The sequence below is a fragment of the Rhipicephalus sanguineus genome, chromosome 11 (assembly GCF_013339695.2).
Source record: "Rhipicephalus sanguineus isolate Rsan-2018 chromosome 11, BIME_Rsan_1.4, whole genome shotgun sequence".
Lineage (NCBI taxonomy): Eukaryota > Metazoa > Arthropoda > Arachnida > Ixodida > Ixodidae > Rhipicephalus > Rhipicephalus sanguineus.
The window spans coordinates 80271461-80298290 of record NC_051186.1 but is presented as its reverse complement, the minus strand read 5'-3'; the positions used below and the strand labels follow the sequence as shown (position 1 = coordinate 80298290).

Below are 26830 nucleotides of genomic sequence, written 5' to 3'. Positions count from 1 at the left end.
TTGAAAACCTTCAATCGACTTATTCTCAAGGGCTATCTCAACGATTAGCGTGATGCTTCACCGAGTACCAAATCTGTTCCCGCTTATGTGGTGGCTGTGTTACCACATGGTGCCTTTCGTAGCTTCATATTTGTATTCAACGTGAAATGAAGCATATCTGCTAGTGCGCCTGTTTCCTGTCTTTATCCTTTCACGAGTTTGTTACTTGGCGCTACAACCAAACTTTGTCAGAAAGGAACCAATTCCACCACAATTAGAAAGCATGTGTGCGGCCATCACATGTGGCTGACGTACTCCGAGATATTCAAGAGCATAGTGTCTAGGCTGTCATTTCTTATCGGGTAGCCAAACTGCTGCAACAAATGGACCCTTCACCAGTATGAAGGCGACACTGACGTTGGCCGACCCACTGCACTCCAAGCGAGCCGCCGGGAGGCTAGGTTCCGTCACCCCGTCCAACTACTGGGTGACCAAAAGGACAGCAAGGCATTGACATCAACTCCAGTCCCATCACCAGAGGTCAGCTCACGATAGCAGTTAATGACCAGCACCACCTAGTCACTACGGCCGACATTCCAAGGCATGCCGGGGGATGAAGAGATGGCAGCCGTCGTTCTTGCAATTTGTAGTGTGCACGTATCTCACAGGAGTACGGCCACTAGCGTGGGTTCGGACTTACCGAGCCACAGGGCCGCGTCTGCCGTCGCCTCACGTAAACTAGCGCGCCGCTGCACACGTATGTTCGAGCGCAAACAAGGCGCCGAGCGTAGCGCGGCAAGTACACAGTACTGCTCTCGAAATCCGCAACACTTTATTGCCTGTGGCAACACCACAAACGCCGTACAACGCCCGCTCCCAAAGGCGGCGGGAGAAGCAAAACAGGCTTAACCACGCCACGGGTGAAAGTACAACACAAAGGGTGCTGCTAGCACGTCTCCGCGGGCAAAAGGGCTCACGGCGACACGTCGCTGAGGGAAACGGACCCTCACGACTATGCTGCGTACTTTTACGATCTGCGACCACAGGGCCCGATCACTCGAGCAAGGGCAAACTCCGCCCGCGTTGGCTTCGATAGGTACGGTTTTGGTATAGTATGACCATGCGCGAATGCACCACTCTTCAGCCTAGCGTTTGGAAAAGGACAACGTAAGGTAAGCGCTCGCCGCTGGCGCAAGGCACCGTTAGCGAACTCCGTCCGAGCGAGCCCAAACAAAGGAGCCGATGAATGGGAAAGAAAATGCGTGCTTACCCTACGAGGTCCAGAGAGGGTCTGACCCTCCCGCCGTGCAAAACGTCTCGCGAGACTCGAACGTGGCGCCACCGTCGAGATCCGGCGCCACCGTTGAGATCCGGCGCCGGGGTGAGGGGTTAACGTCACCCCCCCCCTCGCCCAGCGCCGTAGGACGGCGGAAAAGGGGAGCGGCATGATCGGACATGAGGATGGCAGAAATAGGCGAAAAACTCGCGCAATGGCGACGGGCAAGCTTCAATCCCCACAAATTAGACACTTACATTGTTATAAAAAGGCTCGACTTCAATAACTCGATGCTGAGGTTTCTAAAATGATACAAGAGGTTTATTCTGCATATTTACAACTGGGGTTAGGGAGCTGAGGATCTTTCGCCCCTCGTTGTTCGAATGTCTCTCCTCGGCCACAGTTTTCTCTCGCGCGGCCACTCTCTCTCCTTATCTCGTTCTTGTTGGCTGCGCTGTCCAGTTTAGCAAGGGGCAGTCTGGTCCTGCCCATTATTCCGTTCCCAGAACATATACGCCGAGGTCCCAATCCCCCAATCTTTCCCGTGGGCAGGAAAGTGTCGGCCAAAGACCCCGCGACGGTTCGAGTGAAAGGGAAGACCTTTAACATACATAAGCTATGCCCCAACATGATACTGATTCCTAGAGTGCATGTAGGGCATACGTGAGTGGTATGGTTACACATTGCAGATCCCACTGGATCACTGACAATCACTCACCGGCATTATACGACAGCACACAAGACATTCATCTTGTCGGGATACCCAGTCGTGCCTCAATGCTAGTTAATCAACATGCTCGTACAGCTGCACGAGATGGTGACTCCGCACAACAAAGCAACCAACCCAGACGAGGCCCTGTTGACAATCATGACACGGAGTAAAATCCCGCTAATATGTAGTACGGTTAAATGGAATTGCAACGAATCCCCAACCAAGCCACCTAGAACCTAATGCATTCGCTGACCGTCGAAGCCATAGTGGTTCGTCCTATGCTTATCGCAATAAAATTTTGTGGCATAAAAGTTAGCTCAAGAGATGTGTGGTACAAATTCCTCGCAATCCATCTGCTTAAACATCACCCTCACCCCCTTTCCACAAGCTCAGGCACTGATGCAGCATGCTTTCACAGAACCATTTCATCAGTTTTGCTGTTACGCTTAGGGCAACGTAAGGTTCCTTGCCGAGACTTGCTCAAATTAACCAAGGCCGAATTAATGGGAGTTGACAATACTTGGCAAGCAACATTTTCAGAGGTGCATCTAATTCATCCCATCCACCTGCCATTTTACATTTCTTAAGACGAGTGCAGTATGCAGAGCACTAAGTAGAAGCACTTCCCAACGGTGACGCCTCCAAAAGTACTGTTGCGCTCTACCTCGGAGGCGTTCCTCTGGGCAGCCAGGTTCTGTGCCTCCTGGTCGAGCCGTTGCCGAAGCTGGGCACAGGTGGCCTCAACCGCTTGCACCTGCTGCTGCGCCTGCGCCAGCCGTGCCTCCGCCTCTTGCCGCTCCCGCTCCAGGGCCTCGTGATGAGCCTGCTCCAGCTCTTGCTCCCTCGACCGCACACGCTCGCACACCGATGCCGACGCCTGCTGCAGCCTGCATTCACAGTATCAACAGAAGCCACAATTTTGCTCAGGTGCAGCTTCGTGGCAATGTGCGCCTATCACAGTAATGGTTACTACAGCTCTCACAGTTTGTGCCGCAGTTCAGCTAGAGGAATTAACAGACAGTCGGATACAGCTTTAGAAGTCTGCGGCGTTTCCACCTCAAAGGCAGATGTACACAAGCCTGCACCAATGTGCGCGCGCACATTGGCGTGCTGGAGTCACCCGGCTGGTGACTCCAGAATGGCGTCACCTGCCGGACGGGCGGTGGCTCTGCCTTTGGAGAATATTGCCACGAGTGCATGAGTGCGACTATTTCCTAAGTGGTGAAGGCAATCGGATGCTGCGCTTCTGTCATCTGAGTGGGTCCAGACTTCTTAAGTTGTATGCATCTAAAGAAAGCACTACCCAGAAATAAGACACGTGAAAGGCCATGTTCTACCAGCTACTCCAGCTACTCCAGCTTCTACCAGCTACTCCAGGCAGCAGGGCCACCAAACTTGTCCACCCAAAATTCCCGCTGCCACCAACACCTGCCTATAGTAGCAGGATGGAGACGTGGGGAGCGATCATGTATGCCTTCTAAATTTATGACTATTTTTGGGTCACAGCTCGTGCAAACATCACGAAGGGGGTGCATATGCATGAGCCCTTACCAAACGCAGGCGGCAGAAGCGTTCATTTAGAGAACCGGCACGAGATGCTGGCCGTACTACAATAAAACCTCGTTAATTAAGCCCCCGTTAATTCAGACATTCACTTAATTTGGATGCGAAGTCTGGTCCCATGAGACATGCACATAAGCCTATGGCAGAGAACATGTTAATTTTGAAATTTTTTGTCATACTTTGGTGAATTCAGGCATTTCACAGAGCTCAAGGCACACGAGGCATATAAGATCGAGTGGCGTTAGGGGGTGTCCGAATTGCACCATCAGCGGCGCCGTGTCCCTGAGTAGTGTGTACCGATCTCGAAGGCTGTGTCTGCATGAATGCTCTGGAAGTGCCAAAGGGCCAGAAACACGTAAAGGTTGTCATGTTTATACGCTTAATGCTCCTTAATTCAGACTTACTCTCCAGTCCCAGCAAGCACATGCATTGTTTAATGGCATCCAACCATTACCGTATTTACTCGAATCTAACGCGCACCTTTTTTCGGGAAAAGCGAGTCCAAAAATCGCATGCGCGTTAGAATCGAGTACCAAAAAAAAAAGAAACTGTTATCGTATTGCCATCCACATTTCAAGATGGCCACCTCCTACGCGTCTTGGCCATTTCTGCCATTTTTTCAGTTTGTATGTGTGCCGAGGAGATTGTCATCCCGTTCTGCGTTCGCATCGACGGCATGGAAGTGCCGACTCCAAATACTCGACGAGTGTACCACGATGCCGCATTTAAAAGAATAGTAGGGATGGGCGAATATTCGGGCATTTCGAATATTCGAACGAATATTAAAGTATTCGAATTTGCTTCGATACGAATTTAGATTATTCGAAATTTCGAAGTATTCGAAATGAACGAATATATGTATATATTTCACCGCACATAACTTCCTGTAAAGGTGGTTTCACTGCACCGTCTGATTGCTGTGCCGCGAAACCACTCATCCAGGGGAAATGTGCACTGCCGCGAAGCCACACTTCAAGGTTAAATGTACATGCCGTATTTTTTTTTTTAAGTTTAAAAGTGTGTTATATGGGCTTATATGGGCTTACATGTGCTAAGTCTAGTAATTTTTAAATTGTAGCGTATTGTACCACTTATACCTTGCACCCTACTGCTATTCAAATTTTTATACTATATTCAAGGTTTCTTCCACTTCATTTCAAACCAAAAAAGTTACATTCACTCATACGTAGTTCCAATTTTTAAAAATATTGTGCAAGGGTCATGACGAAAATGCTAATTTTTCTTAATACGTGGTGAGTACTATTCGAACTATTCGATTCGAAATTATTCGACCAAATCACTATTCGCTTCGGATTCGCTTCTAACCTCAAATTTGCTATTCGCCCATCCCTAAAGAATAGTTATTACATGTGCAGAGAGACGGACGGAAATTGGGCCGCATCGCGGTCGTTCGGATATAGTTCGGAGTTCCCGAAACGTGCGTGCGAGACTGGCGCAAACAGAAGCAGAAGATTTTTTACAGCAAAGCTTCACGAAAAGGTTTCAGTGGACCAAAGCAGGGCCGGTTTCCCGAAATCGAAGAGTGTTGACAGTGACAAGGAGAAGTTTGACAGCGATGAGGACTGATCCATTACGCAACTCGTATCGCCGCCGTAGTGGCGACAGTTTTAGCGGCAAGGCCCACTTTTTGACTGTGTTTTACTTTTTTGAATCTTCAGTTCTTTAAGGGGGGACACTGCTCTTAAAAATTTTTCTTCATTTCTTGATCGATTTTGGTGAAACTTGGCTACTTTATGTATATTTGTGTGCTGATTTCAAATATGCAATTACTTTTCTAGTATATTGGGTAGTTCTTAAAATACAAAATATTTCATATGCCTTTCGGGGAGCAAGATTTTATCTAAACTGAGTTAGTTACAAAGTAAATGAGCATATCATGATAATCTGCGATCGGAACTCTGTGCAGTGCAACAAAAATGGATGTTCTAAACCCAGTTGAACAAAAGTTATGATATGTTGAACATTCGCAAGTGAGTCAATTTCACGCTAGAATTTCACTCGTGAATGTTCAACATACAATAACTTTTGTTCTGATGGGTTTACAACATCCATTTTTGTTGCACTGCACACAGTTCCAATAGCAGATTATCGTGATATGCTCATTTACTTTGTAACTAACTCAGTTTAGATAAAATCTTGCTCCCCAAAAGCCACATGAAATAACTTGTATTTTAAAAACTATACATCACGCTAGAAAAGTAATTGCATATTTGAAATCAGCACACAAATATACATAAACTCAGGAAGTTTCATTAAAATCGATCAAGAAATAAAAACTTTTTTTCAAGTGCCATGTGCCCCCTTAAAGCTCCAAGTGGCAGGTGAACGGCATTTCATTGATATAGAGGACACCACGCCCGATTGTTGGAAAACTGGGCATATCCATTAGACTCCCAACGCTATACAAAGAGTTTCAAAGGACTCACTCGGTCTCAAGCTGATGCACCCTCTGCTGCAGCTGCCTCGACTCCTCCCGCAGCCTCTGCAGTTGCGCTGCTTGCTCCTCCGTCAGCTTCTGCTGCGCCTGAAAACCCAACAACACAGTGAATGGACCAACTAGCACTAATCTGGATGCCCTCCAGTGATACGCTGGCCATAGTTTAGGCTTACTGCACTCCTTTATCGCCTCATACCGTTTCTCGCAACAGCCGTGTAACAGGCTGTGCATGCTTACAGCAAACCCAAGAACAACCTCTTTGCTGCCTGTTGAAAAACAGCTACACTCAAACCTCATTATAACAAAGTCACATCTGCCACGAAAGTAACTTCGTTATATCCGAAAATTCGTTATAAACGTTTATTTGTAACACTGTAGCTATGACAAGACTATTCTTCATTTACTTCGTTATAACCGATAATTCGTTATATCCATGTTCGTTATGTCGAGGTTTGAGTGTAGTATGGCATCCAGCACAAATTACGGAGTTGTTTGCCTCGCCGACAGCTTTAAAGGGACACCGTCATCAGACTGACTATGCGTCACTGCAGGGCAAAGGCCTCTCTCTCGTTCCGCCAATCGACACAGTCCTGTGCTTGCTGCTGCCACGTTATACAGTAAAAGCTCGTTAATTCGGATTTCTAGGGACCGGAAAAAATGTCCGAATTAACCGAATGTCCGAATTATCGAATGGTCGAAATAAACACAATAAATGCACGAGTTTTTTCAACATACCTTTACTTAACAAAGTAATCGCGGATGCTTGTCTGTTTTCGAGCAGATATTCGCGCGGACACAATTTTTCTGAGCCCTTCAAGGTGCTCAGCAGCTCGCATGCTGTCTGCAGTGGCCGCAAAAGTTTCACCCGTCATCCACGCTTTTCGGTTGGCACGGTAATCCACGGGAAGATTGTTGATGTTCTTAAAGCAGAGTGGCTTTTGAACCTTTCCGATAACAAGAAGCGGCAAGCGCTCTGTTCCCGTCACATTGGCGGCTAAAAGTACGGTTACTCGTTCCTTGCTTCTTTTGCCGCCGATACAAGGATCCCCTTTCATCACTCTTCATCACTTCTTGTCGGGAGAGCCCATTATTCAGAGCACGCAAAATTTCTACTTTGGTGGTGAAGTCCTTGGCCTCGTACTTGGGCCGCTTCGCCGGCGTTGCCTCTCGTAATCATGCGGTTATCGACTGTGCTCGCGCCGAAGTTGCCTTCTCTGCGTTGTGTCCCTCGTCGCCTGAAGCTGCGTTGAACAAGCTCTTTGTCGCCGACGATATCGACATACCACCCAATAGCGCAGCCTTTGTTCCGGTGTCCTGTGCCGATGTGTCCGAGTCTCCAGTTTTGTTTACTCCCTCCCAAACCTTCCAACGTCGCAGGAGCCTCGCGTTGCCATTCGCTATTCTCGACGTAGCCACCGGCGTTACGAACCTATTTGTCACGAATCCCTTGCCCTCTACATCAACATTACTCTGCGGAGAATGCAATGGCACATATCAAGAGTTGGACGCTTCCTCCATCTTCGGCCTTGGCGGCGTGAGTGATTTGCTCCTTAATGCACTGACACTATCTGCCTGTACGCCTGATCGCCTGATTATTACAGTAAAACCTCATTATAACGAAGTTGAAGGGGGAGTCGTAATTACTTCGTTATAACCATTAGTTCGTTATAGCCAATATCCATTTCTACCGACAATTAGCACGCAAGAGAGGATGTACTGACCACCAAATCCCACAGCAGCCCGCCACGCAAACGAAAAACGGCCGTCGCACGGAGAAAAACTAGTAAAAGAAAAAAAAAGAAAGAACAGCAAAGAACTGCTACTTTATTCCCGCCAAACTCGGCACACCAGCTGGCGGCTCACTTAGCAGAAAAATAGTCCTTAATAGACTTCTGCCGTGTCCTCCTCAGACGGATGATGGCTTTTTCGGCCGCTGTCGCTATGTCGAGTCCGTCCTCACCGTCATCGTGAGCGCCGAAGAAACGGCGCAGCAGGTCTGCCGCACCCAGCGCTTGCGCGGACATCGACCATCGGCTTCACCAACTCCGGGCTGTCGTCGACACATTCGTCACTGTCGTCATTCACCAAACCTGTCACCGCCAGCTCTTCGGTTGTCACCGCGTCAGCATCGGCACTGACGTACGTGCAGAAGGTGTCGCAGTCGGGCACCACTCCGGCGTCAAGGAGAGCGTCCCACGACGCCAGGTCTTGGTCACCCGCGGCACCCTCATTGGCGGCAGCACCGATATCTTCGCTGTCACCGCCGCTGTTGAGCCAAATGAGGCATGCCGGAAGCAGTTTGCGATCGTGCTTGCTGTTACAGACATCCAAGCAGCCTGTAGCATCTCGATCGCCATGTAGAGGTCGATTGTAGTCACGCGCTTCATGCTCATATTGAGTAGAATTCGGTCAATTACACGCTTGCGGTACCGTGCTCAACGCTACGCCGAAATCTTCGGCAACTTTTTTCTTCTTGACACCGGGCTCAACGGCTTTCAACATAGCCGCCTTCTGCTCGATTGTAATCGTATCGCGCCTTTCGTTTGCCGTTGTCCATCTCCTGTCTAGCGGCGGGAACCGAGAGAGACGCTGTTCTGATGCACACGCAGCGAACGACAGGCAAAAAAAGGCCCGCGCCCGCGCCGCGCGGTCGCCGCGTTGGCCGCGTCGCCACAGAACGCGTCGCCGTCCACGCAGTCCACGCGTCCACGCGCGCAACGGGAGAGTATTTCGGCCGCGCGTTAAAAAAGTGCGGCCGGTGCGGCCCTCTGGCGGGGGTCTGGCCGTTGCCAGGCGAGCGAGACCGGCGAGACGGAGACGCGTAGACGCGGTGGCTCCGGCCATCGTATCGATAGTGTGCGCTCCCCTTCTGTGGTAGTGTTATGTTTTTTCGGCAGAGTAAAAAGCTGGGCTTGGTGTTCCCTGACTACTGTGCGATGGAGTTAGGGGAGGCCAGGATAGACGCACATCATTATCTTTGTTTATTGCTAGCGTGCATGCTTGTTGACATCCGACCGTCAGTTCGTACGTGTTGCCTATCGTGCTTTAATTGTGGTGTTAATTCTAATGCGGCCGGACTGCTCGCACTGAGCTTACAAGAGTGCCCCCTACCTCTAGGCCGCACACCTTGATTTAACAGCACTAACATTGTTTCATTTCGTTGTTGCTGCAAGTATAAATTCTGAGTGAACAAAGCAGTACAAAAGCGTGCACTGTCGGCGCAGAGCATTACGACGTTCGGCGACGAGTATGGCGAGTACGAACAAGGTTCTGTCTTCGGGAGAAGAAGCGGCGCGGCGGGAAATATGATGGGAATTCGCTAGAGCATATGGGCCCAACGATGACGGGCCGACCCCGTGTTTCGAGTGAGAGGCGTGTCGCCGCAACTGCACGACAAAACTCGTCGGGAAGAGAGACGTCGGCCGCCCAGCAACGAAGGGAATCCGATCCTGACTTGCGAGTGGCCAAAGCAGGAGCTCACGGACCGTTTAGCGGCGTCATATTATCATCGCTGTATCGACAGCTAAAATAGTACTTAGTAAAAAACGCACCCCAAAGCCAAGGAAAAGGCACCAGCTCCGCAGTTTCATCAGTCTTCGCGACGCCAAGTCAGTGAAGCTGTGCTAAATTTTACCCTTGAATGTTGCATTTGTGCGCTGTGACGTGCAGCTCATGCAGTCACTGCTTCATCGCAATGCCCACTGAATACTTTGTAATACCAAAGGAAACATGGCACTGCCGCAGAACCCAACGACGGTCGGAGTGCCGCCGCGGCCGCGTCTTCGTCATATAGGCAACCGCGACATATTCTCTGCCGCGACCGCCGCGCGCAGAGCAGCGGAGCAGCTCTGTGTACCACGTGACTTTTTTAACGCGCAGCCGAAATACTCTCCCGCGCGCAACAGGAGAGCGGGCGGGTCCACGAGTTCCGCGGGAGAGGGAAGGCCGGGTGACGTGCGCGGGTGGGTCCACGAGTTTCAGTGGAAGGGGAGGCAGGCAGACGCGCACCCTCGCGCGTGTTGGTAGGCGGCTCCTCGGGAGCGCGAGTTTTGAATTACCGCATCCGTGATGGGACGTAAACCGTCGCGCGCTATAAGACATTGACTTGCCGGCTACCAAAATGGTCAGTAAATGCTCGGTGGGGAAAAAAAAAGGTTCGTTATATCCATTGCGAGGAAATTTTAGCTTCGTTAAAACGAGGTTTTAAATACATGGGCGTCTATGGGAATTTCAAGGGGAATTACGATTGCTTCGTTATATCCATTAGTTCGTTATATCCCGCTTCGTTATAACGAGCTTCTACTGTAATGCGTTTGGACCCTCAATTGATGGCGACCTTGAAGGGGAACACCGAGAGCAACTCCTCGAACTTCTGCACCAGTTTCGCGGCTCGTTTGACTGCCAGCAGACGTCGTTAGGTCGAACACACACCGTTGCCCATCACATTAACACCGGCTCACAAGCGCCTCTGCGACAGCGTCCCTACCGCGTGTCTCCTGCTGAGCGACGTGTGATCACCGACCAAGTAGACGACATGCTTCAACGCGGCGTCATTCGGCCGTCCAGCAGTCCCTGGTCGTCACCTGTTGTCCTCGTGAAGAAGAAAGACGGCTCGATTCGCTTCTGCGTCGATTACCGCCGTTTAAACAAAGTTACGCGCAAAGATGTGTACCCTTTACCACGCATCGATGACGCCCTGGACTGCTTGCAAGGTGCCGAATTCTTCTCATCACTAGACTTACAGTCCGGCTATTGGCAGGTCCCCATGGCACCCTCAGATCGCCCGAAAACTGCTTTTGTGACACCTGATGGCCTATACGAATTCAATGTTATGCCCTTCGGCCTTTGTAATGCGCCAGCAACATTCGAAAGGATGATGGATAGCGTCTTGCGTGGGTTAAAATGGAAGACATGCCTTTGTTACTTGGATGATGTCGTTGTCTTCTCCCCCGATTTCGACAGTCACCTGCGTCGTCTCAAAGAAGTCTTGAGCTGCCTCACGCGTGCAGGCCTTCAGCTCAACATCAAGAAGTGCCGCTTTGGAGCTCGCAAGCTTACAATACTGGGCCACGTTGTCTCAAAGGAGGGCGTCCTCCCTGACCCGGAGAAGCTTCGGGCAGTTGCTGAGTTCCCGAAGCCTACGAACGTGAAAGCGCTTCGCAGCTTCGTCGGTCTCTGCTCATACTTTCGCCGCTTTGTGAAGAACTTCGCTTCTGTAATCGCACCGCTCACAAAGCTGCTCACCTGTGATGGACACCTCTCTGATTGGTCGCCAGCATGCGATGAAGCCTTCGCAACATTACGCCATCTCCCGACTTCGCCACCCATTTTACGCCACTTCGACCCTACCGCTCCAACCGAAGTGCACACGGATGCCAGTGGCATAGGCCTTGGCGCTGTCCTTGCTCAACGCAAGCCAGGCTTCTCCGAGTATGTCGTTGCATATGCTAGTCGCGCCCTCACCAAGACAGAGTGCAAATACTCGGTTACCGAAAAGGAATGTTTGGCCATTGTTTGGGCATTACAAAAATTTCGCCCGTACGTTTACGGCCATCAGTTTGATGTCGTTACCGATCATCATTCCCTTTGTTGGCTTGCTTCATTGAAGGATCCTTCGGGCCGGCTTGGGCGTTGGGCGCTACGTTTACAGGAATTTGATATTCGCGTCATTTACCGCTCAGGACGCAAGCATACCGACGCCGACGCACTTTCTCGTTCGCCCCTGCCTTCCGTTGCACCCGTTTCCAATTGCCGACACTACTATCGCCAATATTGATCTCGCTGACATGCCTTCGGAACAGCGCAAGGACCCTTGGATAGCGTCGCTCATAGACGTTCTCTCCACGTCTTCGGCGACACCATGCCAACGGCTACCTCGTGCACTACGCCGACAAGCCCCTCATTATGCGATACGGGATGCCATGTTGTATCGCCGCAACTATCAGCCAGATGGTAGAAAGTGGCTTCTTGTTATACCTCGCCATTTGCGCTCCGACCTGTGCACGTACTTCCACGCAGACCCACAAAGCGCCCACGCTGGCGTTTTGAAAACTTACGACCGACTTCGCCAGCGATTCTTCTGGCGTGGAATGTACACATACGTTCGCAAGTACATACGTTCCTGCACTGAGTGTCAGCGGCGGAAAACAACTTGCCATGCGTCTGGCGAATTGCAACCTTTGCCGTGTCCAGCTCGCCCGTTTGATAGAATTGGCATAGACCTCTACGGCCCCCTTCCTTGCACACCTGCTGGCAATTGATGGATTATTGTGGCCGTTGACCACCTTACCCGTTATGCCGAAACCGCCGCTCTGCCAGCCGCTGCAGCTCGTGATGTTGCCTTGTTCATCTTGCGCAGCTTCGTCCTTCGCCATGGCGCGCCACGTGAGCTGCTTAGTGATCGAGAAGTCAGCACAAAAGCACCAGCAACGATCAAGCTAAAGGAGCCGTACTGAAACGTTCCTCGATAAATCGGCGATCAACGATGCAGCACACCAACGGGAACAAAGCAACAAAACCCACATGCGAAAAAAAGGCGTTCGACCAGTCTCAATCCAAGCCAAGTCGATAATTGATGTCCATGGCGATGCTGCGTTTGAGCTTCGCTTTTGTTCCGAATTGTTCTTTTTTCGTTTTCGAGCCTCGCCAGCGGCCCGAAAGTCGCCGAATTATCCGATTTGCGGTCAAATCTGTCCGAAATAACGAGCGCCCAGTCTCATAGAGCGATGCGTATATTTACAGGGACCAGATGACGTGTCCGAATTAACCGATTTTCCGAATTAACGAGAGTCGAATTAACGAGCTTTTACTGTACCCGCAAACTTCTTCATCTCATCTGCCCACCTAACTTTCTGTATCCCCCTTGAGCGGTTGCCTTCTCTTGGAATCCAGTCAGAGGGTCATACAGTGAAGCAGACAATCTCGACAGGTCCGTGACAGGAAACAGTGTCGACTAAAACTTCCCAACAAGCACGCGGGCTTTTCAAAATGGTACAAATTTCTGTATGCTTTCCTCGTGTATGAGCCTACACTTAAAAGCTGGTGTCCTTCAAGCCACTTCGATAAGAAAATGCCGCTTATTCCAGGTACTTAGCGCAGTGCTGGGCTTGACCAAAGCACTTGCAGTACAGTGACAGTGCGTGGCCAGTAATGCATGGCTGTACCTTCAAGCTCCTCTCCTGCTGCTGTGCCCTGGTCAGCTGCTGGTTCAGCTCCTGTCTCAACTCCTTCACCTGCGCACACAAACACATGGCTTACGCTATGCTACAGTGGCTACAAGAATTCAGTCCGGTCATAAGCCTGCCACAAGCAGTGCGTGAGGCCACTTTACAGTGGCATACTTATCAATGTGTTTAAACTGCCTTCATGGCTCTAAATATATACGCAATGCCTTCCAAGGAACCATGATAGAATTTGCAATGTTCTTGACACCACTGTTTTTATTTAGAGCAACAATGCGAGAATTTCTAAAATTCGCGCCAGTATACTTCTTTAGGAAGTACAATAGAAACTCAAGAATTATGAGAATCCCGAGAAAAACTGGCACTGCATTTCTAAAGCATAAAAGGTGAAGAAATGTTGGTGCCGTATGCTGCACACGGACTGTTCTTTCTTTCACTTAACATAATTCCGAATGTACCACTGATATCACAAGAGCCTAATTTCATAGCATTCCATTCTAACAAGGACAGTGTTCCCTAGGCTGACTACATGTGGCTGTCTCTTGACTGTATCAACCTAAAGTCCTCGTCAATCCAGATAAGCATAGTCCTGGTGACCATTTCAGATTTTGATGAAACTTACCTTGGGCATAGGTTCGGGACCCCACACAATTATTGTGAAGTTAGTTTCATGAAAGAAAAATTGTTTGTCTAAAAAGAAAATATAAAACTTTTAGAGACCGAGAATGCTTTTTCACGAATTTCGCAATTTCTGAACTTTGAGTGTACATTAAAAAAAAAAAAAAAAGATGCATTTGTTGGTCACAATATCTTTTCCCAACAAAGAACCAGTGAAATGCAATCTTATGAATAGTTCATTCAACTTTGCTGAGCTCGGAATTTTGAGGAATAAAAGTCACAAACATAGTAGACAAACTAAATACCTGTCATTCACGAATTCACTGCTGCAGTCAAGTTGAACTGAGGATAATAAAACTCCATGGATATTGACTTTGGTATCTGTGCTTTCTTATAAGATTAGGTTTGTGGCGTTGCCATGCGCCATCATACTTTAAAACGATCTGAAAACATAAGTGATTTACTATAAACGCCTAAGTTTGATTTCATTTTCCAAAAAAATGTACATTTAACATTTTTTCGGATAGCTTTGGTTGAGGTCAAGCATGTCGTCTACCGTTCTGTCTTAAAAACGGCTAACTATATGAGCTCCTAACAAGTTATGATGCATCAAACCTGACCAACTCAGCCTAGCGGCCGCACCATTAGTTTTGTGGTTCAAATTGGATGCAGGTCATTTAAAAATAATACTCAACTAAGTAACAAAAGCGCTGTCAAGAAAAAAAAAGTGCGCTCAGATCGCATGGGGTGGCAAGCTTTGTATTGCTATCCGCTGCTCAGCAAACTTGAACAGGCAATTCGTGGTGGCGGCCACTTGCGGCAGTGCTGCCACACAACCGGGTCGTCGTACTGGTGGAAACAACAAACAAACAAACAAACAAACAAACAATGCACATATGTCAAGGCAGTGAAGCCATGGTCTTGTAAAGCCTTACCCTAATGCCTGTACAGCAGTTAAATAGCTGTTGTTGTTGCTGAACACAGGTGTCCACAATGTATGTACACTCAAACCTCATTATAACAATGTGACATCTGCCACAAAAATAACTTCATTGTATCCGAAAATTCGTTATAAACATTTATTTGTAGCACTGTGTCCATGACAAGATTATACTTCATTTACTTCGTTATAACCGATAATTCGTTATATCCGTGTTCGTTATATCGAGGATTGAGTGTACAAAGGTAAAATATGAACCAAATGTAGCTGTGTAGCCAATGTGGCTCCTAATGGCCCAATCCATGGTTTTAAGCACACCTTGGTGGCATGTGAGAGCGCATGCTGGCGCTCAGCCTCGAGGTCTCGCTCTCGCTCGGCCAGCAGGCGGCGCAGGTGTGCCTCGGGGTCCGGGCCACGCTTGCGCCACTCGCCTCCGGGCTGTCCCGCCCGGTTGAGCAGCTCCTCGACCAGCTGCTCCAGCTCCTCCTGCTCGGCCGTGAAGCGACTGCTCCCTCGCACCAGGGAGAGCAGCTCCCTGGCACACACCTCCCGAGACACCACCCCCACTGCATCCCCTGGGCACAGTCCAAAATTCACTCTGTCAACAGCGCGTGTACACACTACCAAAGAATGGAATCGTTAAGGTAAGACACTCAAACCTCATTATAAGGAAGCCGCATATGGCACAGAAATAGATTCATTATATCCGAAAATTCGTTATAAATGTATATTAGTAACACCGTATATATGGCAAGACTATTCTTCATTTACTACGTTATGACCGATAATTCGTTATACAGTCAAACCTCGATATATCGAACACGGACATATCGAATTATTGCCTATATCGAACGGTTCCTATATCACGTGGGAAATCGCATGCATTTTTAATTTTTTATTTCGAACGAAGTTTGACGTATAATGGATATATCGAACTCGGCCACCCCAAACCGCCCGCGCTCCGTTGACAGGCGGCGAGCTTTCCCGCCGCGCTCCGTTGACAGGCGGCGAGCTTTCCCGCAACTCTCGAAAATAGCGGTAGCGCGGTGGGCGTTTACGACTGCTGCACACATCGATGGCGCCGAGTGCGCCACTTGAACGTAGCGGCATACGCACGCCGCAGCCTTCCAGCAATGACGCACTGCACTTGTTGCACTTGTTGTTGATAGTATCGCCAGGCATCCGTCGCATCGGTCGTTGTTGTGCTCGTGTGTTAGGCCTGCCGCGCATTGTGGTGTGTGTAGCGATGGCTGCAGACGCGAAGAAACGGACGACCCTGACTTTTGCAGCAAAACTGGAAGCAATCCAGGCTGAAGGCGTGGGATTCGGACCTGGTGCGGTCAGGGACGGAAGGTATGCCTTATCGTCGATAACTGCACGGCACACCACACCGATGCCCAGCTGAGCAACATCGAAGTGGTATTTCTGCCGCCCAACACTACTTCGAAGCTCCAACCGTGGACCAGGGCATTATCCGCACATTTAAGTCTATCTACAAGCGTCGGCTGATCGACATTTTGCTTGTAAGACTCCGGATGGGCAAGATCTGAAGATCGATCTTTTGGGCGCCATCCAAATGCTCAAGGCGTCGTGGGAAAACGTCAAGCAGTCGACGATAGCCAACTGCTTTCGGCATGCGGGCTTCGGTGGACGCACTGACGAAGCATCAGTGGAAGAATCCGAGGAAGCTGAGTTGGCATGCGCAGATGAAGAAAGCGAGCTCGCCGAAACGTGGAGCAAGCTGGAGAGCTTTGTTGGTGCGGAGCCGCAAAGCATGTGCATCGAAGACTTCGTTGGAGGTGACGACAGCACTGGTACAACGGCGGAGCTAACGGATGTAGAGATCATCGCCGAAGCTACCGCTGAGCAGCCGAATTAAGACGCTGCCGAGGTGGATCCCGCAAGCGCTGATGGTGCCCCGCTCCCGACATCAGCTGAGGTCGTAGCCGCTTTTGGCCCTTGCGCGCCGCCACTGCAGCGCGATTGAAGGCACCGTCCTTTCACTTGTGGATCGCCTGGACTATGTTGAGGACGCAGTCGCAAACACGCTATTGCCAACAAAAAGCAGGCTACTCTTTTTCAGTATTTTAAGCCAACACAATAAATACTTTGTTTGAATCTTCAAGTGAGTATTTACTGCACCACGATTGGTTCGTTGGTTGTTTTCCACAAGTTCTTGACGCATTTTTTACGCGATTTTTTATATCGAATTCTGGATATATCGAACTATTTCGCGATCGCCGTGCCGTTCGATATATCGAGGTTCGACTGTACCAGTGTTCGTTATGTAGAGGTTTGAGTGTACGCTTCGTTACACTAGATGCAAATCAATTACTACAATCTGTGTGATAGAAAAAAGTAGAGCTGTGCGAAAAGCAAAATTTTGGGTGAGAAGCGAATTCGAATAATAAAGTTTGAGTGCGAATCGAATCAAATAATTTTAGACATTTCTCCAATATTTTTCGAATACTTCGAAGCAAAATTACAGGAAATACAGTAGACTCTTGTTAAACGGAACCTGAAGGGACCAGGAAAATGTGTTCCGTTTAAGAGGAGTTCCGTTTACTGAGAGAGGAGCAGGGGTGCAGAGTCCAAGTACGAAACCAATCATATTAGGAGTAGTTGTTCCATTTAAGCAGCAGTTCCGTTTAAGAGATTTCCCTTTACTGAGAGTCTACTGTAGTTGCAATGGCAGTGTAAAAATGCGAAGTGCAGCATCTGCTTATACTGTACTTAATCAAATTAACGTGCACCCAGTTTTCTAGAGTTCTAAAATAAAAATGCATCTGTGCGTCACGTTACAAAATCTTTTAAAACTATGGCAAGCTGTTACGTTGACGATCAAAAGAAAAAAAAAACGGGCAAGCACAATGCACTGTCATAGCAAGTGAAATTTGTTCAGCCGGCAGTTCCTTTCCCTCAGTGATCCAGTTTTGCTGGCTTTAAGGTTACTTCTGGATATGCCTCGATCACGTGCAGTTTCAAAGGCCTTGCAAGCTCTGTCTAGATGGCGCTGCTTGAGAACGCCTGCAAGTTTGTCATCGAGATCCAGATATTTCCTCATTTTCGGCCCATAGAATGGCTGAAGATTTCCTTCCTTTGTTTGCACCACTCACGGACACAGGTTTTGGGCATGCAAGATAGACGGGACGTAGCTGTCTTCAGCGTGCGAATATAACTTTCCATTCACATGAGCTTTCATAATGAAAGGGGCACATCACAATTTCCATTACTCTGGGAAGAAATTTGGCGCAGGCATACCGTAGTCGAGCATGAAACGAACCAGGATGGACTAGCTCTAAAATGCTTTTTGTCGCCATATTGAGATGGTGATGGACACTACATCTGCCACTGGTGCTCGCTCCATGGGCACTCGGCTGTTGGTAATGCCGCCAACGTGGCTTCGGTTTCGTACTCGATGGACTCTTTTTGCGAAACATGCTTTCAGAATATGTATTGGCACCATAATTATACCCTGCAATATAAAATTCATTAGTATCACCCCAAAAACGGCGAAACAGCAAGTTATCCATGCTCGTGGCAATGCTGCATGTTACATCTCCCGCGTCTACGCGACAGCTAGCAGCACAGTTTCATCTTCACGCAGCAGACACCGCGTTGCCACCAGGTCTACGAGTTACTGTGAAAAAAAATTTTTTCTTTTTGGCCATGTTTTGCACATCATTTTAATGTGAAAGCGTTAACTGGCCAGGTTTGCGAGAGCGCGTACTCATCCAGCGTCCAGAAAAGCCGTGTGCGGAAAACATGTGCCCTGTCCCACCAGAGCTCACACCGGCGCCAACAACTGCCGCACAAACTACATGCAGCAGCGGAGTCAGAGGGAAATCAGCACAGCAGATGAGGAACTGCGGACTCAAAAGGCCTTTGTCTGCTTCATTAGTAGTGCCTCTATAGAAGTTGAAGAAGGAAAAGAGGTTGAGGAAATAGCATCTTTTCCTTTCGCATGTAAGGTGGTGTTGACACCCCTTGGGTTGTACCAAATCAGGTGAATAATCATAATTCAGCCTCTGCATTGCCTCATTCTTGATAAGGCAACTATAGGGAACACCTATCAGCAACACCCGTCCAGCACTTCACCAACCTAGCCAAAAGAAACGCTTCCACGTTTTATCTCATAAGAACATGCAAATCCTCTGCAACTTTCTTTGCACAATTTCGCATCGAGGTAGTCGAAAAATATTCGTTCGGTTCACACTCAAACTTTAATATTCGAATTCCTCACCCAAAATTTTGCTATTCGCACAGCTCTGGTTTATGTGTGTGAAGGTTTATGTGTTTGAAACTCATACTTGCAATAGTACGGTTTGGTGTTGACCATACTTTGGTTTGACCTTAAGTTTGACCGTAAGTGCAGTCATATGTTTGGTGTAAACCGCGATTCAGCAACATGGCAAAAACTGATGTTTTGGCACAGGTTGACACAGCTCAAAGGTTTCCCCAAAATAGCGCAATTTAGCTCACTGCAAAATTAAGACAACTAGTGGCCCTGACGCTTTGCCAAGACTGGCTGCACAGAGCATTTTGTAGAAGTTGCCCCCCTCCCCTCCCACGGATGTCGAGGCAAGCACTGACCACTTGCAGGGGTGGAGCAGTCCTGGCCCTTCGATTTGCGGCTGCGCGGAGGCTTCTCGCGGAGTGGGGAGCCCTTGGCAGCCGCAGCTGTCGAGTTGGGTGGTGAGGGCGGTGGTGGTGCTGCGGTCATCTCCTCCTTTTGCTGCTGTTGCTCCTGCAGGTGCTTCAGCTCAATTTCATCCTGAAAGAGTCGCAATGCACGAACCACACAGTCAGCAAGCCCCAATGCCAACACACATCAGAATTATGGCGACTTATGCCTGTTGGCTGAACGTCAGAAACGATTTGCAGTTCAAGAAACCTAGGCACAAAAAGAAGACGAGAGGCGACATACGAGCGCTAACAACCAACAAAGGTTTACTGGACACCACACGCGTTTATACTGTGCTCATCACCGGCACACATGCGTGAACTACTTTCTAAGGACAACCCTTTATCTGACAGGGGTACAGCAGGGGTGCTGAAACAGGCCGAGCCTAATAAAGGTATCTTTTCTGCCTCTATCGTCTCGCGGGTGAGCCCATCACCACCTCTGCTAACAACAGTACACTGCGCGAAAGGAGGTTCACAGCCACAAGAAGTGCCGTGCATTGCCAACCACCACATCCCGTTTTCTTTACATTTTGAGCATGTTCTTTTAACTGTTCGTTCAACCCTTGCCCCATCTGCCCTATGCATTGTTTACCACATGAGAGTGGAATACTGTAAACTGCATTAGCGATGCAGGCAACAAATGAACCTTTGTGCTGCTTTTTGCAGCCTTGTAGCACGAGTGCTCCTCTGATTGCAGAGTTTAATCAGCTTCTGTGACGCTGAAAACACAATTTGCACTTTTGGGCGACCTACGGTTTTTTTTTTTATATTATGGGACTGCTTATGAATACCATAGGCAACAACAGCCACTTTTTGGTGTGCAAGCTGATGTGGAAGCATTAGCTGAAATAAGATGCTGTGCGGTTCACTACCCAATTTTTTTCCCCCTTGTGTTATGGCTCTTGCATTTATTTCTTACGGTCCCTTCAAAAACATATCAGTGGAATTCTACTGTACTCTCAATTACAGTCAAACCTCGTTAATACGTACCCGCTTTAAACGTACTAACGGTTAAAACGTAGCTGCGACGAATCCCCGACCGAGTCCCATAGAGCCCAATGCATTCGCTGACCGCTTAAGCCGTAGTGGTTCGCCCTATGCCTACCGGTTAGTGCGTACCCTGCGTACCGCGATAACTTTTTGTGCCATAAAATTTTACTGTGCTGCTCAACTTCCTGACGCCAGAATGTGCCGCCAAAGGTCTTCCGCCTTTTTGAGAAGTGCGCAGATCAGTCGATCCCCGATTCCGACTTCCGCGCGATTGCGGCGACGCCTTTGCGGGTAAGCATCGGGAAAGAACGAAGGCGAGGTGGCGGCCACCGACGAACGCGCCGACATGACTTATCGCCGACAACCTTATCACAATAAGTATCTTCAGCTATCTGCTCGGGCACGCGTGCGGCGCAGCGCTACTTTTTAAGCCTACTGCACGCTTTTATTAGGCGACAACCTGAACGCGCTGGGCCGCCGATCGCTGCCGCTTCGTTGTGCGCGGCCGTCTTCAAGGCTGAAGTTGAATTAATGGCACAAATGCTCGGGTAGGGTCTAAGAACTTCAACCACGTCGAAGAACTTCAGCCCGACAGCAAACGCTACTAAGCCGTCATAAGGCGCGCACCGCTTTGTAGAAACGAAAGCTGATCGCTGTTGCGTAGTTAGCGTTGCGGGTCGCGGGCGCCGAGAAACCTCGCTGCATTGACGCTATCACACTAAACGCACGTGTACGATACTGCAAGCGTAGCGCGGTTGTAACCATACTGCAAGCTTTTATTAGGCGACCACACAACGCGCCTCCGTCCGCTGCCAGGACCGCTAGAGCATTGCGGAGTGCGCATCGCTTGCATGAAGCTCGTCATCGCTGCGTTAACCGAACAAGCTACTCGCCGCATCTGTGCACGATCTGGAGCGAAGTGGGTACGAACGACATTCCCACGATAAATGCGCGCGTGCGGCACAGCAAGCGGCCCGGTAGTGACAGCGTGAGCCGAGTAGGCGACGCGCTGCACACAACTAGCCGGGAGACGATCGGCTCCCGGCTCCACGCGGCCGTACCGCGTTTCACTGGAACTGTCAGTTTTCGTTTAGTGGCAGATCGCGGTTGGACGCACACACATATACCGCGGAAATCACACTGTCCCTTCTGTCGCTATGTCGGTCACTGCGTTGACCACGTATCAGGGACCCTGCAATAGTTTCGAAATGCTCTTCGGCGTCGCCACTACGCGTTATCGGGCGGTCGTGCGAGTGTGCCAGGAAAGAAAAGGCTTTGCGGTGGGTACTTTAGGCAATATTTGCCGTGACACTCTATTTATTTGCTGGCGGCGATGGCGTACGCTAGGGGATGCAAATTTGTACTTGGTGTTTAATGCGTACTACCGTTTAGTGCGTAGTTATGCTGCGTTCCCGGCAGGTACGTATTAACGAGGTTTCACTGTACTTCTCAGTTAACTCTTCATCACTTGTTACTCCACTTCTTGTGCTTTAGTGGACACCAGGCATCTTGTATGATGCGATGGAGTTTCTCGTACCATTTGTGTTGATGCCGCCACCGCCGACGCCAACGTCTACTTTTCACATTTCATGAGACATCTAAGGCCTTAATAAACTTCTACTGTGACGAATGAGAAAAACAATGTGGCTCCGTGTTTAGCAGCCGCCGTATTGCAGACCTTGGGAATGATGTCCTTGAAGGAGTTGCGGCGCACAGGCTTGGGCGACGGCTCCGGCACTGGGGGTGCCACCGGCTGTGCAGCCGGCTCCTGAGGTTCGGGTGGTGGCGGCTTGTGCACCAGGATCGGCTTCTGGGGCCGCCTGTTGCGCACCGGGGGAACAACGGGCGATGGGCGTGGCACGGCCTCGCAGGGCAGCTCGTCATCCTCCTTGGGAATCAGCACCACCTGCCAAGGGGCAAGGACAGAAGAACACGCTGGCACCTAACACCAAGTGAGCCATTGATAGGGCCCTTTGCACAATGGAAGCGCATTCCTGCCTCACTTGACCATGCAGTAACGCGAAGCCGTGATGCCAAAGGCTAAGGTGACCAACTTCCTACTAGCAAAATGTGGGACACGCTGAACATGGGGAAAAGGGTACTGACGCGGCGTAATGAGAAATTGACCCCGACAATTTCTTTACCACTTTTTCAAGAAAAATTTCCTCTTGCAATATTTCTGTCATCTCTAAAAATGGGCAAATAGAGTAAATGACACAAGTTCAAATACATATCTCTGTAGACTAAACTATTTTACACATCTTTGTAATATGCTTTGACGCAAAACAAAGTTATTAATATCAACATGAAAATCAGACAACTCAAAATATAGTCACTCAGAAAACAGCTATGGCTCTGTTGCAAATCAGTTCTGCGCTATCCCGCAAGGGGGCGGAAGGGTTAAGAAAGGGAAAATCCGTATGGAAATCTGTATGGATTTCCTCGTGGCTTTGTGCTACAAATGGGTGGTTGTCTATTTTCCCTTTCTTAGCTATGGCTCTGTTTTCACGTGTAACGAATTGTTTTACCACCGGTGGTAAGGCGCAATGGGGCACACGTTCAACCAATCTGGGGGGGGGGGGGGCACCGCCCAGGCCGTGGGGAACACCGGGACAGCGCACGCACCTGGCACCGGAAGCAATTGTTACCGCCGTGAACCGTGCAGCTAATAGCCGACTTTTTTGGGGAGCTTGATGTGCTTGCTGCAAACACATCCTCAAACAGATGCAGCTAAACTCAAGGCGCTACCGAACAATTAATATTAATTGAACTGGCATGTGCGACATTTTTAAAGATTATCACATCTCTTGAGGGACGCAGGACAATGGCCCTCAATGCAGGATGGATGGCCACCTTACCAAAGACCATTTCATAACTGTATGGAAACATGGCAGCAGAACTGATTCCGGTTTTCCGGATTTGTGCACATACGTTTGTACAGGGGTCTGCTGACCGAAAACAAACATTGGCTCACAGAAACGTGGTACCTCCTACCCCATAGAGAGGCTTCCGATTTTTCGTCGGACTTCCTGCCCAAATTTCAGGTCCAAAACAGCATTAATTGAGCCTCCACCTCTGCCACATCTTTCATCTCCATGTTGGAACTAGCGTTTTCTTGAGTTGATACATTTGCGACCGTAGCAGAGCTTGAAAGGCAGTTTTGCCACAATACCGGGGTGTGATGAGGTGAAGCATATTGAAAATCTAGGGACCACTTCCAATCGGACGTTGACTGCGTCTTGGCAAAGTTCGACCGTAACAGAGCTTGAAAGGCAGCTTTGCCGCAATACGAGAGTGTAATGAGGTGAAGCATATTAAAAATCTGGAGGGGTCACTTTTGGACGTTGACTGTATTTGTTTTTGGGAAGTTCGAATAGTAAAATTCCAGTGCGAATCGAATCAAATAGCAAACACTATTCGAAAAATATTCGAAATTTCGAATATTCGCACACCCCTACATAATACTGTTGGTGGTGAGAGGTCAGAATGGAGATTTGTTGGGATCAGAAAAGTGCACACTGTTAAGCGATACGGGCAGGTAGTAAAGTAGCTGTACTGGGCGTGCCACATCTTCGGTTTACAAGGGCTTTAGTGGCCAGGAAATACATCATGCTATTGCATCTTGGCCATTTACTAGATATCGGCAGCGAAAAATTTTGTTCACCAACACTAATGTTTTGTGGCCATGGTCGCAGGGAAAAGGGCATCACATTATACTCGGTAAATGGAAATCGGTAAAATGAAATTGCTGCTTAAAGGGGCCTTGCAACACTTTTTCAGCATGGTCAGAAAGGCTCCCGAGAACCTGCAAGCCATACATTACAGTGCAGCACGTGGCCTGGGATTTACAATAAATTCTCAAAGTCAGCTAAAAATGGCTTCCTCTTCTCTCGACGAATGATGCTACTTACTCAAAATCACTGCATCGTTGACTCAAGTTCCACGCCATTGGCTGATTTGAACGTGGCACGCTCAGTAGGTACTGTGGCCGCCACAAGAGGCCACCACTTGCCCATGTGCGCGTGCAATCGCATTGAAAATACATCATGCGTTCGAAGAAAAAAAAAAAAGCGCTCAAGGTAACGAGGCGCGCCTCGTGACGTACATTCTTCCCCTGTGCCACCCCTCCCTGCTTAGCTTCCAGAGCTTCCGTGGGGATGAGAGAAGACAGAAAGCAATTACAGCGAGTGACAACTATTTGTAACTCCACTTGTACTGGAAGGATTCTAAAAATTTTTGTGGCGGTCGATTCGTGAGGCAATATAAGCTCCTTTAGCGAAGCCATTCCAAGGCTACTTGGAAAAGTGTCGCAGGGCCCCTTTAAATGGAAGAACTGCCTCTAATATGATTGGTCCTGTGCTTGAATTTGGCATTCTCGTGCATCTCTCAGTAAGTGGAACTCCCGTTAAAGGAGTACTGACACGATTTTGAAGTGCAGCAAAACAGACGTTTTTGGTTTCCTTGACATGTAGTGTTAATGCTCTCCCCCACACCGCATCCGGGAAACACGTATAAATATTTAAGTTTGATTTTAAAGTTTCATCTCCCAGCATCTGCAAGGCAGCTTCACCGCATGCAGAGCCCTATGACGTTTGAAGTCAGCTCACTTGGTTTGCGAAGTCTGGGTTCTGCATGCAGCCTAAATCACAGAAATCGCTGTTGGAGGCACTGGACGACAGTTCACTCATCATGAGCCACGTTCGACTGACAGCAAAGGACAGCAGGTGCATATTTCGTGGTTGCAGTCTGCTCGTGACGTCACGGGCAGACTTGACACGTCACTATGAAGCCGCCCTCTCGAAACCGAAACCGAAACTGCTGGTTGAAAGAAGCGGTATTAAAAATAGATGCAATGCATCCTCAGGCACCACCGACACTCTTTTTAGGGTTCTCGACACTCGCTTTCATTTAGAGCAACAACCCGAAAAATTTTAAAACCCACGTCAGTACTCCTTTAAGTGGAGCATATTTTCCCCCATCCCTTCAGGTACCGTTTAAAGGGATGCTGAAGTGGTTTTACAATTCGGTAAAACTTTGTTGTTAGCAAGGACCAACATTATTGTCGACGATGGCGCAATTTTTTTCGCTGTTGTGGCAGCAGGAGCTTTGAAATGCGCGAAAGAAAAGTTCGTTTTGCTCCCCCCAAGCAAGCGCGCCAAAAGTGTGGGCGTGGAAATGAACGTCACAGTCGGTAGTTTTGGCCACAGTGGTAGAATAACAGGTGGCCCGACGCGCCGCTCCGCCAATGCACCGCGCGTGTCACGGTGCTCGAGTTGCCGCCGCTTTTCCGCAAGGTGGCAGCAGGTATACTCTGGGCCGATATCTCCGCTCCGGCGCATTTGAAAGCATGTGGCCAGCGTGCGTCGCGAGCATTTAAACTGCAATTTACATCTTTAACTTTTGAGAAAGAGATCCGCGGTGTATTTATTAATTACACCAGAGAGGCCTTGAGAAACACTGAAGAGTTGCCGTCGCTTAGAACGGACGCGCCACTAATGAAAGCTTGCAACGCAACCAGTGTTGCAGCCGCGTCTCTTCCTTTCTGCTTGGTCATCTTCGATGAATGCGGAGGCGTCCGTGAGTGCAAGCGTCCGAAGAGCAAGAGCGTCCCTATGCGACGCAACCAGCGTCGCAAAGTTGCAATCAGCCTTCAAGTCATGATCATGGCCAGATCACGGTGGTCGTGATTAGCTGATCCCACGGCTTGAGATGCGTCGCGTTTGTTGCGCTCTGTCAAACCAACGCGTGTGACCGCATCGGTGTTTCCGCTCACTTTGCAAGCTGGAACCACGGCCGAAACGAGGGTGGCTCGATCTGTGCCGCTGATGCGGCGGCCACAATCGGACAAAAATGCTTCGCTCCAAATTGCAAATCTGGCTACAAAACGTGCAAAAAAATGCTGCATCTTTTCTCCGCGCCAAAAGACGAAAAGCGACTGCAGTTGTGGAGAAATGCAATTCCACGGAAAGACCGCCAGCTACAGTCCTCCGAAAATACATACGATAATATGAAAACCAAATGCTTTTTTTTTTACTATGTACACTAGCCAGTAGAAATTTTCACGCTTTCCAAAAAAATAAATAAATATGTGCGCGCCTCTTGCAATCGGCACCCTGTGACAGTCATATCGGGACTACCCACGCCGATTAAAAAATTTTAAGCTTCATAAAGCCTGGCGCTCTTACTTTTGTGGTCGAAGCTGGTAGACAGCCACTACAAGCTAGTAAAAGCACAAACAACCGTTTAAAACCACAAAATTAGCTAGAAAAACCGGTTTTTACAGCCCAGCGAGAGCTTGCAATGCGCGTCTTTCGGCCCAAAAACTCGTCGCGAACCTAGCGGCGGCCGCGAGCAACTCGAGCAGTACGGCGACGCGCTCGCGGCGCTCGATGGGCCACCTGTCTTATTCTACCACCGTGGTTTTGGC

At 49.1% G+C, this 26830-nt stretch overlaps 1 protein-coding gene across 11 annotated transcripts in view; it reads right to left on the bottom strand.

The window, feature by feature from the left end:
* LOC119375196 (GRB10-interacting GYF protein 2) overlaps positions 1 to 26830 on the bottom strand; it is a 676837-nt gene that overhangs the window by 636590 nt on the left and 13417 nt on the right. For all 11 annotated transcript variants that reach the window (XR_007417936.1, XR_007417935.1, XM_049420360.1 and 8 more), the window contains exons 4-9: positions 22082 to 22309; positions 19321 to 19501; positions 15046 to 15302; positions 13152 to 13220; positions 5978 to 6075; positions 2632 to 2854 (exon numbers count right to left, since the gene is read on the bottom strand). Coding sequence is in view for 9 of the 11 variants with exons in the window: in XM_049420360.1 (XP_049276317.1) it covers positions 2632 to 2854; positions 5978 to 6075; positions 13152 to 13220; positions 15046 to 15302; positions 19321 to 19501; positions 22082 to 22309 (1056 nt within the window). In the remaining 2 variants the exon portion in view is untranslated. The remainder of the gene's footprint in view (positions 1 to 2631; positions 2855 to 5977; positions 6076 to 13151; positions 13221 to 15045; positions 15303 to 19320; positions 19502 to 22081; positions 22310 to 26830) is intronic.